Source organism: Camelina sativa, chromosome 18 (genome assembly GCF_030686135.1).
Source record: "Camelina sativa cultivar CO46 ecotype springtype chromosome 18, ASM3068613v1".
Lineage (NCBI taxonomy): Eukaryota > Viridiplantae > Streptophyta > Magnoliopsida > Brassicales > Brassicaceae > Camelina > Camelina sativa.
In genome coordinates this window covers 12,467,197-12,481,892 of record NC_141897.1, presented here as the reverse complement: position 1 = coordinate 12,481,892, position 14,696 = coordinate 12,467,197, and the positions used below count along the sequence as shown (strand labels likewise).

The window sequence follows — 14,696 nt, the reverse complement described above, 5'->3', positions numbered from 1 at the left end:
TCTAAATTTATTAAATATACAATTAACATCTTAAAAATATCAAAAAAAAAAATTTTTTTGCACCAGGTCCAACAACAACTTGAGCCGGGCCTGTTGAAAAGATATGTACGCTGTACTTGGTAGTGAAGGAAAACCATAATAGATAGTTATGACAAGAAAAAGCAAAACAATAAGATGCTCAAACACTTAACAAACTTGCAGATGCTCACATATCCCCAATACAGATTCATCAACTGTGTGTATGTAAAGGAGCGTTTGAATTTTGATAGTATATTCATGCACTTTTATGGGCTTAGAGAACGTATGGCCCATCCATATGTATAACATTAAAACTCATGTCGTTGTTTTTTAAGAGAACATATCAATCCCACATCGCTTAGAACTGAAAGAATAATTGAAGAAGCAGAGTATAAAACAAGATGTAGGCCGACTGAGAAAAGTACTTACCTAGACGGGGTCAACTCGTGATCAAGAAGACGAGTGGCCTAAGCTAGTGACCTCCATTACACATGGAGGAGGGGTGTTTAGCTTAAGGTCTCCCCAAGTGGGAGAGCCTGCGTCATTATTTGTGGTAGAGGAGGCATGAGTTTGCGCGGCCTCTACCATTCTTAGTCTTAATCATATTTAATTACTAGAAGTAGATTGGCGTGATGCGTGAGATAATTATATAATAATTTTAACATATCTTGGATTTATTAAAATATTTAAAATTTTATATTTTGTGCTTCAATAATTTATTTTATGTTTGTTATTTGTTTTGTTTTTAAATAAGTATTCTCACTCACTTAAAATGAATGACTATTGATTAGTTAAGCATTAAACTGAAAATTTTGTTAATATGAAAGACTAATTAAAAATATTTAGTCTGTATCCCATAATATATAGAGCTCTTCATGTTTTGATGCACAATCAAGACATACAAATATTTTTTACGTTGGAAAAAGAATATTGATTACGCACAAAATAAAATGCGGCTTAGCATAGACATTATGTGCTAGTTTGTCCGCTTTTAGCATAATCTATAAAACATCAATATCTTCTAAAACCAGACACCTCCAAGAAGAGCGAGACATTAGCTTCAATTTCTCGAATAACCTATTCTTGAGCCGAAGCTCATGCTCTTTCTTCATTCTCTGTGTAATTAATTTCATTAATTAGATAACTAAAGGTAGTAAAAATAATTTTGATATTCATAGATTACCAGCATGCTTCACACATGCTTAAAACTTTTATTATTATAATTTGAATGTTTTAGCAATAAAATATTTTAATCTTAATGAACTATACAAATGACTTCAAATGCATTTGTGTTCTAGAAGTAGAATTCTTTCTGTTTCTTGATTAATTACAATTAGAAAAGAAAGTTCTCTGTTAGATATTTCTATATTTTTATCACGTACTTTATATCTATTGAACATACTAAATGCAAAACTGAATTTTAGTTTAGAATTGAGTAAAAAAATGTTATTAATGGATAATGATATATTATTATATCAAATAAAACTTGCTTTTTGTGTTATACTTTTCTGTTTAAATATATATATATATATATGTGTGTGTGTTGTATTATACTCAAAATGACCAACGAAAAAGAGTAAAAACATACAATTGTATTATCGAGTTACTTTTTTTAGTGTTAACTGCATAACCTAAGAGAACATAAAATAATTATTCACCAGATATTCTTTTTTTTTTTTCTTTTTAAAAATCATGTAATGGATGGAAGAAGAGATAACTCAAATCTTCCTACTTCTCCAAGACATCGTTTTTCTCTCTCATTCCCTCCGTCTCTCTCTCTAGAATGCAATTGGGATTAGCTTAGGGTGATCTTTGGATCTTTCGACTTGATAAACACGTGGTAGAGGTGAGTCTTGTTAAATGTGTATTGATGAAACTTGCACACATGGTCAAATCCCATTGCCTTGCTCTGCTTGCGGGTAAGCACTATCATCACATCATCAACAATCGATCGGGCTAGGAAAAATAATGGAACATATGAGAAGAGAAAAAAAGTGCATACATAGTATAACCCAAACAATAATGTTGTGAAAAGAAATTATGTTAATTATATTTTAAGAAAATAATTAAGACTAAATTGTGTAAGAAAATAAAAACTGAATTTGGAAGAATCAAATGGCTTTGGAAACCCATATCATGATCACCTAGACGTCCAAATCTTCCTCGACCCTAAACACTAAACCATTGCAAAACCTTCCTCATCAGAAGTCATAACCTAAAAATAAAATAAACAACTATGGAAATGGTTATTGGAAACAAAGTTAATAAATACATATAAACACAGTTGTAACGTTAAGGAACAAATTTAAAGTAATATTATTCGAAACAATTAATATTTCTTTGAACTCATTTTCATGGGTAATAAATACAAACACACTTGTATAAAATATAGCATGGGTAATAAGTAGCATAAATATTGTAACTAAGATATAAAATCTATTAGGGTGTATGAATTATGATCAAAACTAAAAATTTATATTAAAAATTTATCAAATGGATCAAAAGAAAAACAAATTACAACATTGATATACAAAATAGACATTCAAAACAAAATTTACCAACATTTACAAGTGAGAATGTGTTATGTACCTAAGACCTTCTTCATCTAACTCTTTCTAATAAATAACCACATTTCACATGTTCACTTCTATATATGCTCCAAAATTTGACTCAACTGATTTATTTCAAAACCTACAAATGTCACATAAAGGAAAAAGTTAAATATTACAAAATTTAGAAAATTATGTGAGAGGTAGAGTACAATGTTTGATGAAGACTTTGTCTAGCTATTTATAGATAAATTTGTAGTAGTATGAGAGGTTTTTCAGTTTTTTTTTGGTCAAACATCATGAGAGTTATGGTTACATTTCAAAGAATAAATATACTATATGTTTTGTCTGTGTTTTGTTCTTTTTTTTTTTTTGTAGAACACTAATTGTCTTGCAATTAATACATTAAAGTGTATTCATATGATGAAAGATTTGTTTTTAAAAATTTTCAAACATCATGGGAGTTACATTTTAATGAATTAATATGCAATAAATTGTGTTAATGATTACTATTAAAGAAATATAAAATATCATATTGTTTTATATCTTGAAATTATTTTAGAATAAATTGATTTGATCTTTTGATCTTTTAGTACATAAATATCATTTAAATTTAGTGAATATGAAAAATAATGTATCTACTTTTGAGAAAATAAATTAAAAGAATTTAATAATTGAGAAGTGAGGACAGGTGTCGAAAATATAAGCTGCCAAATGTCATCGTGTTATGCGAAGTTAGGAGAAAACCTTCTCATATTATGTAACATTCTTACTTTACTTGACAACACTCTTAGGTACATAAATTTTTCATTTATTAGGAATGTTAAAATGTATATATCTCTTACTTTGGACAGAGTCCCACATCGGAAGAATACATCAACTTGGTCGGTTTTGTTTTGGTATTAAATGAAAGAGGCATTTGTCGAAAGAAACTTATCTTTGCGCTTGGGGCAATGACGTAGCTAATGAGGTTCTAACCGAGGCGCGTCTATTGCTGGTTGAAAACTATTTCCAAATCCCCTCATAGGTGTAAAAGCCTTTGAGAATTTCTGGAAGGGCTCCCTTCGGGGTAAAGCCCTACAATCCTCGGTTTAACTTTTTTTGTCCCCTCTAAGTCATGGCATTGTTTCTTTGTCTGAGAGCTATATAGGGTCATCTAAGAATGGAAGAGCTCTCCTTGTTTCAATGGTCGTAGCTAGCACAAGTCAGCAGCGAACCTTGTTATGCAAACGGACTCACAAAAGTGGTGATAGAGGCTGAAGTCATTACTCGCCCCTTCAAACCATAATAAAAAATGTGGTTAGGTTTCTGGATTGGTTTGGGTTTTACTGTTATAGTTTCTTGGCCTGAATCTGAACCTAAATAAATGCTAGTGCAAAACAAACGTTCTGTGTGGTGGTTAGTAGTACTGTTGATTATAGATTAGATCAGATTATGTATATATAAACAAATGTTCATCATACAACCAAATTTTAGGTTACATATAATAATATTGTATTACCTCTGGTTTATATGTAAACTGAGTTGCAGTTGCAGTGTGTAGTTGATTAATCTTGTTAACGTTGTTGTCACTTGACAGTAGTTGACAATGAAGATCAGTTAAAAGATTATTATTATTATACAGAGTTCGGAATGTGAGAACCAACTGATAAATCAAACGGTTAACATTTCACTAATGACACGTGTTACTTTTGCATCCGTCGATTAAAAGCCAAAATGATTTCCCAACAAAAAAAAAAAAAACAGAGTAATTAAAAAACCCAAAAAAAATAATCAGAGCAGTTGGCGCTTTCTTCCCCCAAAGAAAACATCAAATCGATGATACAGTTTCTCTCATGTAATCAATGGCTATCAAACTGTTAACTCTCTTCTTCTTCTTCTTCTTCTTCTTCTTCTTCTTCAATGCGATCTCAATTTCCCAATCCGCAGGTTTGTTTCTGTTTTTCTCTTCACTATCATTAATTTTACTCGTCAGGGTTTTGAATTTTAGAGTGTTTTCTCTTTTACCGTAGATGAAGAATCTGGGGGGCTCCCTAAATTTACATTCAGTTGGTCGGAGGATAAGAGCAAGTTCAAATCTGGTGAAATCGCTGCGATTTCGATCAAAGTTCTCGGGGATTTCGCCTCGTTAGGTCAGAGAGCGTTTAAGCCCACAGTGACTGTAAACGGCAGAATCGGCAACAGTTCGTACATTTCTGGGGTTTCGCTAGATCTCGGCGAAGATATTGGAAATTGGAAGATTTATTTTACTCCAATCATGGTTGGGATCTTCAACATCGTTATAGACGAAGACAATTTCAAAGTTCTCGATTCGTCCCTCCATTTCCAAGTCGAAGCAGGTTTCTTTGATGTTCCTCAATTTTGGATTAACCCCTGTATAGTCAGAGAGATTTTAGTAATAAATTATTGAAACTTGTTGTGAAGGGATGATGTACCCATCGGTATGTGTTGTGTCTTGGCTGGGTCTTAGGAACGTGTTTGAAGCCGGGATGAATGCATCGGTTTTGATTCTTCCCAAAGATGCGTTTGGGAATAACATTTCGTATTCCGGGAAGGTGATTGAGTTTCAGGGGTTTTCTTTGTCTCTTCTCTATGAGAATGGTTCATTTGCTACTAATAGTAATCTTGATCTCTCACACGTTACATGGATTGAATCTGGCTATATCTCCATTGAGTTTCTTCTTGTGAGTTCTGGAAAGTTCTCGTTGCTTGTTGAGAAGGAGAGCCAAACATTGACTGGTGGTCCATTACCACTTGAGGTGAATTCAGGTGATGATAACTGAGTTTTGTTTCCATTAACTTTGTTTGTTTCTCATGTGGCATTTTTAAGATGAGCCATGTTTGTTGTTTTCTTGAGCAGGACCTTTGGATGTTTCCAATTGTGTGAGTTTATGGAAGTCAGAGCTAAACACATGGCAGATATTTTCTAAAATGGACATCTTTTTACACCAGAGAGATCGATTTGGAAACCTCGTTTCTGGTTTTTACGAATTCGGTGCTGATGTGGTGGAAAAAGAGACCGGTTTGTCCATACCGGTATCAGATTTCCAGTTTATGTATGTAGAGCCGGGGATTCAGTTGATGTCTTTTAGCCTGTTTGAACCAGGAAATTTCTTGCTTACTCTTTCTGATATGAAGCATCACAATAAGAGCATCTCTGGTATGCCATATGCGTATACAGTATATATAGGTCAGTGTTTGCCTAAATGGTGTATGATGTTTGCTTTAATTTTTGGTGAATGTTCTCTGCAGTAGTCCTCTTATTTTTTTTTCTTGACAGGTTATTGTGATGGATCAAGAAGTATAGTAAATGGTTCAGGGATCAATGCTTCTATTGCTGGGGAGTCTCTTCGCTTCTCTATTTACTTGAAAGATGCTTATGGTTACCCCTCGTCAGTCCAAGTGGATAGACTTCAGGTCAGAATCCTACTAGAGTCTGATTCCTCATTTATTCTGCCAACCATACAGCCAAGAGAGACCCTCAACGGTACTATTTCTTACTTTCCTTATTGGATGGTATCTTCACTTGTGGCTTATATCAATTGGCAAATGATTTTTTTATTTTAATTGGCAAATGATTTTTTACAGGGACTGGATCAACTTACCAAACTGCTACCCCCTTGTATGAGAAACATGGCAGAAGAGTAAGAAGAAGACTATCTGCATATATGCTTATGCATACCTGATTAGGCCTAGAGACTTAAGGGAATTTATTACTTGCAGACTCAAGCGAGTATTTTTGACGTAACTTATACTCCAAAGAGGAGTGGAATCTGTAAAATTCTTATATCATCTGGAAACATAGTCCTCAATGGAGGCCAGCCTTTCATCAAGGAAGTATATGCAGGTATCATGCTCCTTACCCGAATCTAGACAACTAGATATTTCCATGTTTAGATAGTGTCTAGTAAATTGGAAAATTCCCATTCTCCTTGTTTATGAGCACCACACTCACTCTTGCTTTTCTCAGGTGAAGTTAATGTGGCGGCGTGTAGTGTGACCCAATTCAGTGGAAAAGTGCCAAAGCAAATCAAGAATGAAATTGTGGTGTTGCTCTTGGACGGCTTCTACAATCCTGTACCCTCACAACCATCCCGTTTGAAGTTGGAGATCACCTCAGCTAATACATCAAGTTTCACTACATGGGAATTTGTAGATAATAATGATGGGACCTATACTGGTAGTTACCTGGCCATGGAGGTGGGTACTTACCACATGTGCGTTTCCGTTGACAATAAACATATCCAACCTTGCCCCTTTGAAGTAAATGTGTACAGCAGTAAGTCCATTACTTTTCTTCTTTCACACCATGATTCTTAATTTGCTTGTTTTTGAGATTCTGCCATGATTTTAGATGGATACTTTCCAAGAGCCTATGATGATCCAGTCAGTGTATGGGAAGATGAGTCAATATCTTTTAAACCACTGGAAAACGACTATTTTGCTGGCGGCAATGCGAGCATGCTCGGTTTCTCACAAGTGAGGATCGAAAGTTGCTTTACTTCTATGTTTTGCAGATAGTTAAATCATCTGACAGTAGCAAAATCTTTGTCTGTAAACTGTTGTTTTCTATTTGTTTTTGGATGTTAGCCAGGTCATGGTTCTCTTCTGAGAGATGGAAACGTGCTTAGATACACGCCAATCAAGGACTTTTCAGGAAACGACTCCTTTCCTTATACAATAGCTGATATAAATGGAAACTTAGCCGCAGCTACAGTCTACATCTCTGTTCTTACTGCTCCTCCTCAGTTTGTCTCATTTTCCGGCGGATTACAAGCAACTGAAGATCTTATTAGTCCGAGATATGGGCAAGCATTCTTCGTCTTTTCTTGCTTACATTAGTTTATCTTACTAATACTCCACTGCAGCTATAGTTATGCTGTTCTTGAATGTTATTACAGTGGCTTCTCTGGGTTGCAGGTAAGCTACTCAGACCTGTCAGAGAACATTTCAGTAACAGTACAAGCACTTTCGGGATCGGTCATTCTATCTCCAATGCTGATGCAGTTTAGACTGCCTTCAAGTGGAAGACTCTCAGTTAGCAATGGAGGTGAAAATGGAAGGCTCTTAATCTTAGAAGGACAAATAGGAGTTATCAATCCTGCACTTCAGTCTATTCAATATCTCGGGTATGCATATATGGAATCACAGGTAGTTAATACTAGAGTTTCAGATGTCACTCTCATTTTTATTCTTTGGTCTTGTCTGCCTCAGAAATGAGAATTTTGCTGGTGTTGATTCTCTTCGGCTGTCCACAAAGAACAAGAACGGGATCAATCATCTGGATGTTCCAGTTTTCGTTGAACCCGTAAATGATCCGCCGTTTATTACCGTTCCTCAATATATAACGCTGGAGAGTAACGGGAGTGAATCACTCATCTTTCACCCGGAAAGAGACAAGTTCAACTTTTCAGCTGGAGATCCAGATCTTGTTCATTTCCCCGGTAATGCTAACAGTTTACAATACACTCTTGATCACTTTCAAGCTAGTAACACATTTCTCTTTTTGACTGATGAAAGCAAAATTTCAGGTGGTGATTCTCAATTTTTAGTAACGTTTTCTGTGGAAGTCAGTGACGGGTTTCTGCTGACAAACTTACCATCGGAGCTTATAAACTCAACAGAGCTGAAGTTCAAAAACATGTTCCAATGGCAGCCGATTCAGACATACGCCGCCATCTCTAAACATGTGAATGTCAAAGCCAGTGGGATGAGGTTTCGCGGAACTATAAAGCAATGCAACGACCTCATGCAACAGCTTCTTCATCACGTAAAGTCGAATCATCTATCTTTCAATTAGATGTGTTTGGTTTCTCATGTGTACATGACCACCATGAATCCTGTGTAGGGAGGGGAGAATGGTGCGGTTTTGACCCTAAAACTGAGTGACATGGGGAACTACGGGTGCTACCTTGACTGTACCGAGAGAATTTCACAGCCTTTACACGCAGAGGCTCACGTAAACCTCATCAGAAAGAGACCATTGAGTTCTCTTACAGCTCACGGTACGTGAATGATATACTTTGTGTGGTTTCAATTCGGTTTGGTTTACTCGGTTATTGTGAAATTATAACGAACAGAAGTTTGGTTAGTTCCACTTCGATTTGGTCTTGGATTTGGTTTTTTGTTACTCGATCTCAAATGATTCGGCTCTGACGTGTTTGGTGTTGTTTAGTCTAAATCGGTTTAGTTTTATTCATTGTAGTAAAATGAAGAGTAGTAAAATGTTTTCTTCACAGTTCGGTTTAGTTTTCGTTGCCCACCTCTAAGAATTCCTTGGGTTCGACTTTTAATATCTATGTCACTTGGTAGCAGTTCTAGGATCTATGATTGTGATGGAGTCGCTCGTGGTATTCACTCTCGCTACTGTGCTTCTGTTCTTCACCTGCAAATGCGCGTTTCTTCTGGTACACGAGAGAAGAAGAGAACATTGTGCCCACAAGAGTTTACAGCAACCAACAGTAAACAAAAACAACTCAATCTCTCTTGTGTTTTCTTACAACCATTTGTGTCCATATTTAAACCGATCTTCTCTGAACAGGACAATGCCGACTTTTTAAACGACAATGTTGTTTCAACAAGAACATTCGCTGGTTGTCTCCCGGAAAATATGTGGAACGGCCATCATCCTCAGAGGTATATATAATTGGGGAAATCGTATACTTGTTATAATTAATCTCCCTTTTTACATAGTGTTTTGTTTGTTGGTATATAGAGACGTCGCTGAAACTTCCAGCAGGCAGAATAAGCAGTTGTCACCAGATATTAACAGTTTTATGCCGTTCGAGGTAGAGAATGGTAGAAGTTGATGAAACGGAGCTATCACAATTCACAATTACAAACAATCAAGAAATCTCATGGAATGGGCAAAAGAAATGCATTAACAAGAAAACCAGAGAATTGCTACGAAGACACAGTCATGCTTCTTCTTGTAAATGCTCATTAACTGATTCTATAGAATTTACTTTTTGGTTAGCTACCAATGCAAAGTCATTAGTATCAGATAAGATAAACAAGTTGATTTGTAATTCCTATTTTGATCAGAGAAGATTAATGAAAAAAAAAATGATTTTGAAATAAACCACAAATACAACACAAAACATATATAGAAACAAAAACACAAACTATACAGTGTTACATAATAAACCAAACTGAAGCTCAAAGTTTGAGTTGGATCAATTTAGCTGATATATGGAAAACACTGATCGAGGTTCAAACCAATCTCCTCATGAGTATACCAATTATCAAGGGAGCTTTCAAAATTAGTATCGAAATCAATGAGTTGATCAATATCCAGCTCTTGATCGAAATCCAAGTCAGTAAAAGAGTTGTTGTTGTCCGTAACGCAGAAGCTTTCACAAAGCGGGAGGATCTGATCTTGTTCTTCAGTGATGCCGTCTAAGATAAAACCGCTCTTATCGTTGTTCTTCAGGTCCTCGTGATCATCATTAACGAAAGCTTGATTATTATTAACGAAAGAGGCTTCCTCCGCACGCAATTCCTTGAGATTACCCAACAACGTCCACATGGAATCAATCGCGTCACTAATCTCTCGCGGATTCTCCGATCTGATAAGCCTCTCGTTGTTCCACCAAAACCCTAACCCTAGATCCTTACGAGTCAAACAGATACCAACGTCCTCCCTCATCGCTTTGTCATCCTCGGGATTAGGAACAGGAACAGGACGTTGTCCCGAGAGAAAAGCAGAGACAACGCCATCGACGGAGGAGTGGCCGAAGGAGTAGAAGGAGACGTTGGATTCGGAAGAAGAAGGAGTCGCTAAGACGGCGACTTGTGCACCGGAGAGAAGGCAAAGCTGAGAAGCTTTAATGAAGAGTCCGTTATGACGTTTGACACAGATAGGTCCTAACGAGCTCTTCTTCATGATCTTCTTAATCTCAATCTTCGTCTTCATTCCACCTCTCTTCACCATTCTTTTTTTTTCTTTTGTTTCTTACGATAAGAGAGAGATTAGAGAGTTTTTTTTGTTTCTTACAATCAGTGAGAGAGAGAGAGTTTTCTTTTGTTGTGAATTTGTGATTTGCCAAGATGATTTCCTTAATTTGTAGTAGAAGGAAAAGGAAATAACCTAAACCTAAAGTCCTAAACCCTCACATCAAAACCGATAACGGACATAATTAATTTACTAAACCGAATTAAACCATTGCTACGTCGGTTCAAATAAAATTGAATTGGGCTTAAAGGCCCACACATTTGTTGGGCTCGATATGAACCCTAAAATCGCGTAACGAGAAGGCGAGCGTGAGATTCTAATGGCGTCGAATTCGGAAACGAGGGGATGGATCATGGGCGGATTACGAAACAATGATGTCGACATCGGACGTTAAGCTATTGAAGAGGGCGTGGCGTAACGAGAAAGCGGCGCCTGAGATTCTTCAGTACGAAGGAGCTCTTATCGAAAGAGCCAAAGAACAGATCGAATTAATTAGTGGTAAAATCTCTGAATCCTTAACTGTTTTTGTTTGTGTTGTGTTTTTTTTTTCTTTGTTAGTGTTGAGTTTTGAAATGTTTGTGAATATCAACAATACAGGAAGAAACAATTGAGGATTATGTGGAAAATGGTAAAGAAGACCCTTTGGTGGTGTCACTTTTTATCAGATGGATTTGGACAGAGCCCAGTTTCTACTCAGATCTTATCTCAGGGTTAGGCTTCTCTCAAGGTGTGTGTTGTGTTGCCACCCTATCTTCTATTTCCACGAGTCTCAGATTAAATGTCAACTGTAGTACAGGAATGTTGCGTAATAGACTTTGATTTTGACTGTAAGAGATATATATATATTTGCAACGGATTTATTGCTTTTGATCATTTCCTCGTTAGTGATATTAGGAATGGAATGTTTGCTTGACAGTTAGTTAATACACTTCTCTTGTACAAATATGTTTGCTATAAAGACAATTTTTTTTTTTTTTTTTTCTATAAAGACAATTTTCTTTCCTAAAATGTATGTATCTCCAATGGTTTTCATTTGACTGTTGCAGATAGAGAAGTTTTTGTTCCACAACCTCAAGTCAGAAGAACCTGAAACACGGCTTTTAATAGCTGGGCATTGTTGAGTCATCGACAGGTGTGCTGATGATTTAGCAAAGCATTTTGAAGAGACTGTACGTACTGCTTAAGTTGCCTGAGAATTATCATTCGGTTCCTCAACCAATCCCTTATAAGTGATATGGGTACCTTACCTTCCTTAACCAGTTAACCTTATATTCTGAATTGGTTTGTCATTATTTAAGTTGGACATTCCTTTCACACAGTAGCTGGAGTTCTCTGTCTGTTACTGAACACTTCTATAATTTTTGAACTTACAGTGCCGCTGCCGCATTTGGACACCTTTGTTGTTTGTCGAAGCAACAACTTTGTCTCCTCAATCTCTATGAAGAGTAGGAGAATTCTCTTTTTCCCCCATACACATTTTATACACACAACCTTTCTGTAATCTATGTGTGGGTTTTTGCCTTTACTTACTTTTGCAGAGGAGAGATCCCCGAGACTGTGGAGATGGAGCGCGGTGATCTCTGCAAGATTGTTAAAAGGAGCAATCGAAATTGACTTGATCTGAACTCAAACATAGCTTAAGTTTTGGGTGGTGCTACCTTCTGTTGTTCTTCTGTTCAATGTTTATGATTTTGAGTTGTATAGTGAAATTTTATTTTGTATGAGTTTCCTTATGTCCTGATAGAAACTTGTCATTCTGTGGTTCGTCCGTAGTTAGATCTTCTTAGAATGTTTTAATAAGTGTCCCAATACAATCTTCTTAAATTAAGGAACCATCTTTTGCGTCATCCATCTTCTCTACACTCTACCAACCATTCTGCGACCTTACAAATTAAGGTGTTAAAGGGTTATGAATAAATGGTCTTTCGCATAAAACACTGGTGTTGTCTTCTACAAACTCGGATCGAACCTTGTTATGCTAACGAGACTCAAAAAGTGCTAGAGGTCGGACCGGTAAACTGAGAAAAGAAAAGCAAAAGTTGCGGAAGCCATTGATTACAAGTCCTTGGCAACATGACTATTTGGTTATTATAGCACATTTTCTGTCACGACAAGGTTCAGATGATCAAGCTCTTTGCAAGTTACAACTTATGCAGTGGATAATAAAAAAACCAATGTATATATGTTTCAAGAACTTGGTTTTTAACTTTTTATGCAAAATAGCTTCGATGCAGAAGAAAGTAAGGAGAATAGGACAAAGGAAAACCAATTAATATACATAGTCATGAATACGATAAATTGATATACATTAAGAGTTGGGGAATGAAGAGTATACAAAGTTTTGATGGATATACATATAGGGTCTTACTTACTTAAGAAAACAGAATGGTAGTACATATATCACAAAAGAAGGACGTTTTATTCCTCTCATTAGTGTTGTTCAGTAGAAGTAGGTTTAGCCTCAGGCTTCTTGACGATCATCACGGAGCAATGTGCGTGATGAGCTAAATAGTCACTTACGCTCCCCAAAAACACCCTCTTGACAGCTCCATAACCATGGCTACCAAGGACAAGAACACATGCATGATGTCTCTCGGCGGCTTCCAACATTATATTCCTCGGATCTCCTTCAATCACCTCCGAAGACGCGATCTCAACGGATTTAGCCGAGCGTACTTCGGCGCACTTCTTCTTAACCAGTTCAGCAGTCTTGTTCAAATCTTGTTCCACCATTGGTATTATATCTACCGTTTCGGGACCAGCAGCCCCGAGGAAGGAGGTCGCTGTTGGTCGGGCGTGAACAACAACAAGTTTGAATTGTGGATTGGCCTTGAAAGGTATGAAGAAGAGATCGAGAGCCGTCTCGAGTGCATGGTAGCTATGTGCTGAATCATCTACTCCTACGACCACCACACGCTGATCACTTCCACTAGCCATTTTTCTTGATTTGCTTAGTGATTGTAGAGTTGACGAAACATACGTACTGATGTCCATTTAATGAGAAGTGAGCGGGTATGAGTTGAGTGGTCGAGCGCTGTTGCTGGGACCGATACTAACGGGAAGCCTCTTGTTCCAACTAAAACGCGTCTGTTTAAATACTTAACTTCAAGTTAAGATTTCTTTGCTTTCCCTACTAATTATATCGGTCTTTCAAGTTGATAACGAGTTTGACCAAATGACCAAGGTGTTTTTGTTTTTGTTTGGGGTTTCGTTTGTTTGTTTTTATATTAATAAAAGCTTAATACAACATGAATAAATTAATCAATATTCATCCGTTCCATTTAAAATCTTATTTTTAACATAATATAATAGAAAAAAGTTTCTTAAATATTGAGTAAAACAGAATTTTAAGAAAGAAGAGAAATCACTTCGACAAGCCGTTTTCCATGTCGCCGTCTCCTTTCTCTACTGATCCAATATCTTCTTGCAAATAAGTATTATATAGTTTTGTACTGATTAGACGGTATCGGTGGTTATAGAATTCGTTGGTTTGAATGTTTAGTTATATTACGTAGTTAGCTTAGTATTGGATCACATTTTAAAAATTTAATATATTCATGCAAACGTTTGTTTTGGTTTGATAAGTTACTTGATTCTTTGTGGCCCAATGAAAAGTTACTAGATTTTTTTTTTTTTAACTGCCACATACTTTTGCAATAATGTGAGAGGAATCATTCATGAATATGAAGTTCATACTATAATCAATTGATCGCTTAATTTCCTTATAACAATTTCCTAAACCCTCTTATTTGTTATAGCAATATACAAGTTTTTCAATTTTCATATCCATTTAAATCACCTCTTTTAACATTTTCAAAATAATATCATATACATCTTTATTGTCAAGCTTTTCATCACGCTTGCATCTTTATGGTCGTGAGTAAATCTTGCAAACATCACATATGCATTTTTTTTCGTGAGTAAATCTTCGATTTCTTATATATATATATATATATATATATATATATATATCACTGGGTTATTTATTTTGAAAGTTTTATTCATCTTGTACGTTTGTTGTTCATATTTTTCATATAATGGTCCAAAAATTATAATATATAGTGAAGGACGATATATATATATATATATGTCATGGTTTGCAGTTTGGAAACAAAATGTACATGTAAAAAATTGATGAACGCTTTAACTCCAATTCATGTCAAATGTCTCAACCT

The 14,696-nt window shown here is 35.9% G+C and overlaps 2 protein-coding genes, 2 long non-coding RNA genes, 1 other non-coding gene and 1 pseudogene across 9 annotated transcripts; 4 read left to right on the top strand and 2 right to left on the bottom strand.

Moving 5' to 3' along the window:
* The first annotated feature begins 439 nt into the window (after window positions 1-439).
* LOC147922822 (U1 spliceosomal RNA) lies at window positions 440-603 on the top strand. Its single transcript, XR_015590103.1, has one exon. It is a non-coding gene; the product is annotated as a U1 spliceosomal RNA (small nuclear RNA).
* Window positions 604-1,682: 1,079 nt separating this feature from the next.
* On the bottom strand, window positions 1,683-2,866 carry LOC147922821 (uncharacterized). Its single transcript, XR_015588153.1, has 3 exons — window positions 2,608-2,866; window positions 2,163-2,233; window positions 1,683-1,974 (listed from the first exon to the last, which is right to left on the bottom strand). It is a non-coding gene; the product is annotated as an uncharacterized LOC147922821 (long non-coding RNA).
* Window positions 2,867-3,502: 636 nt separating this feature from the next.
* LOC147922820 (U4 spliceosomal RNA) lies at window positions 3,503-3,644 on the top strand (annotated as a pseudogene).
* A 662-nt stretch (window positions 3,645-4,306) lies between these two features.
* Window positions 4,307-9,648, top strand: LOC104760889 (protein GAMETE EXPRESSED 2). Of its 5 annotated transcripts, XM_019239974.2 has the most exons (18): window positions 4,310-4,496; window positions 4,580-4,906; window positions 4,992-5,336; window positions 5,428-5,757; window positions 5,848-6,054; window positions 6,156-6,211; window positions 6,291-6,414; window positions 6,538-6,846; window positions 6,922-7,046; window positions 7,158-7,375; window positions 7,469-7,487; window positions 7,575-7,696; window positions 7,782-8,011; window positions 8,099-8,337; window positions 8,416-8,572; window positions 8,883-9,028; window positions 9,109-9,203; window positions 9,283-9,648. In XM_019239974.2, the coding sequence occupies exons 1-18, from the start codon at window positions 4,412-4,414 to the stop codon at window positions 9,374-9,376; spliced, it is 3,228 nt and encodes a 1,075-aa protein (XP_019095519.2). In that variant the 5' UTR covers window positions 4,310-4,411; the 3' UTR covers window positions 9,377-9,648. The 5 variants fall into 5 exon arrangements, 3 of the variants coding, with proteins under 3 accessions (XP_010482188.2, XP_019095519.2, XP_087355903.1); XM_010483886.3 differs by having other exon boundaries at window positions 4,307-4,496; window positions 7,469-7,696; XR_015589193.1 differs by lacking the exon at window positions 7,469-7,487 and having other exon boundaries at window positions 7,162-7,375; window positions 7,488-7,696.
* Window positions 9,574-10,583, bottom strand: LOC147922819 (agamous-like MADS-box protein AGL62). The gene has a single exon (XM_087499778.1). The coding sequence runs from the start codon at window positions 10,498-10,500 to the stop codon at window positions 9,748-9,750; it is 753 nt and encodes a 250-aa protein (XP_087355904.1). The 5' UTR covers window positions 10,501-10,583; the 3' UTR covers window positions 9,574-9,747.
* Window positions 10,584-10,783: 200 nt separating this feature from the next.
* LOC104760897 (uncharacterized) lies at window positions 10,784-12,368 on the top strand. Its single transcript, XR_015589191.1, has 5 exons — window positions 10,784-11,019; window positions 11,119-11,248; window positions 11,568-11,759; window positions 11,895-11,966; window positions 12,060-12,368. It is a non-coding gene; the product is annotated as an uncharacterized LOC104760897 (long non-coding RNA).
* Window positions 12,369-14,696: the final 2,328 nt, after the last annotated feature.

What these genes read in the sequence shown, in the direction of transcription:
- LOC104760889 (XM_010483886.3), top strand. Translation starts at nt 4,412, where the DNA reads ATGGCTATCAAACTGTTAACTCTCTTCTTCTTCTTCTTCTTCTTCTTC. An exon ending in ATGAGAAACATGGCAGAAGA is followed by an intron (nt 6,212 to 6,290) that starts GTAAGAAGAAGA and finishes TATTACTTGCAG; the next exon opens with ACTCAAGCGAGTATTTTTGA. An exon ending in TGAAGTAAATGTGTACAGCA is followed by an intron (nt 6,847 to 6,921) that starts GTAAGTCCATTA and finishes CCATGATTTTAG; the next exon opens with ATGGATACTTTCCAAGAGCC.
- LOC147922819 (XM_087499778.1), bottom strand. Translation starts at nt 10,500, where the DNA reads ATGGTGAAGAGAGGTGGAATGAAGACGAAGATTGAGATTAAGAAGATC.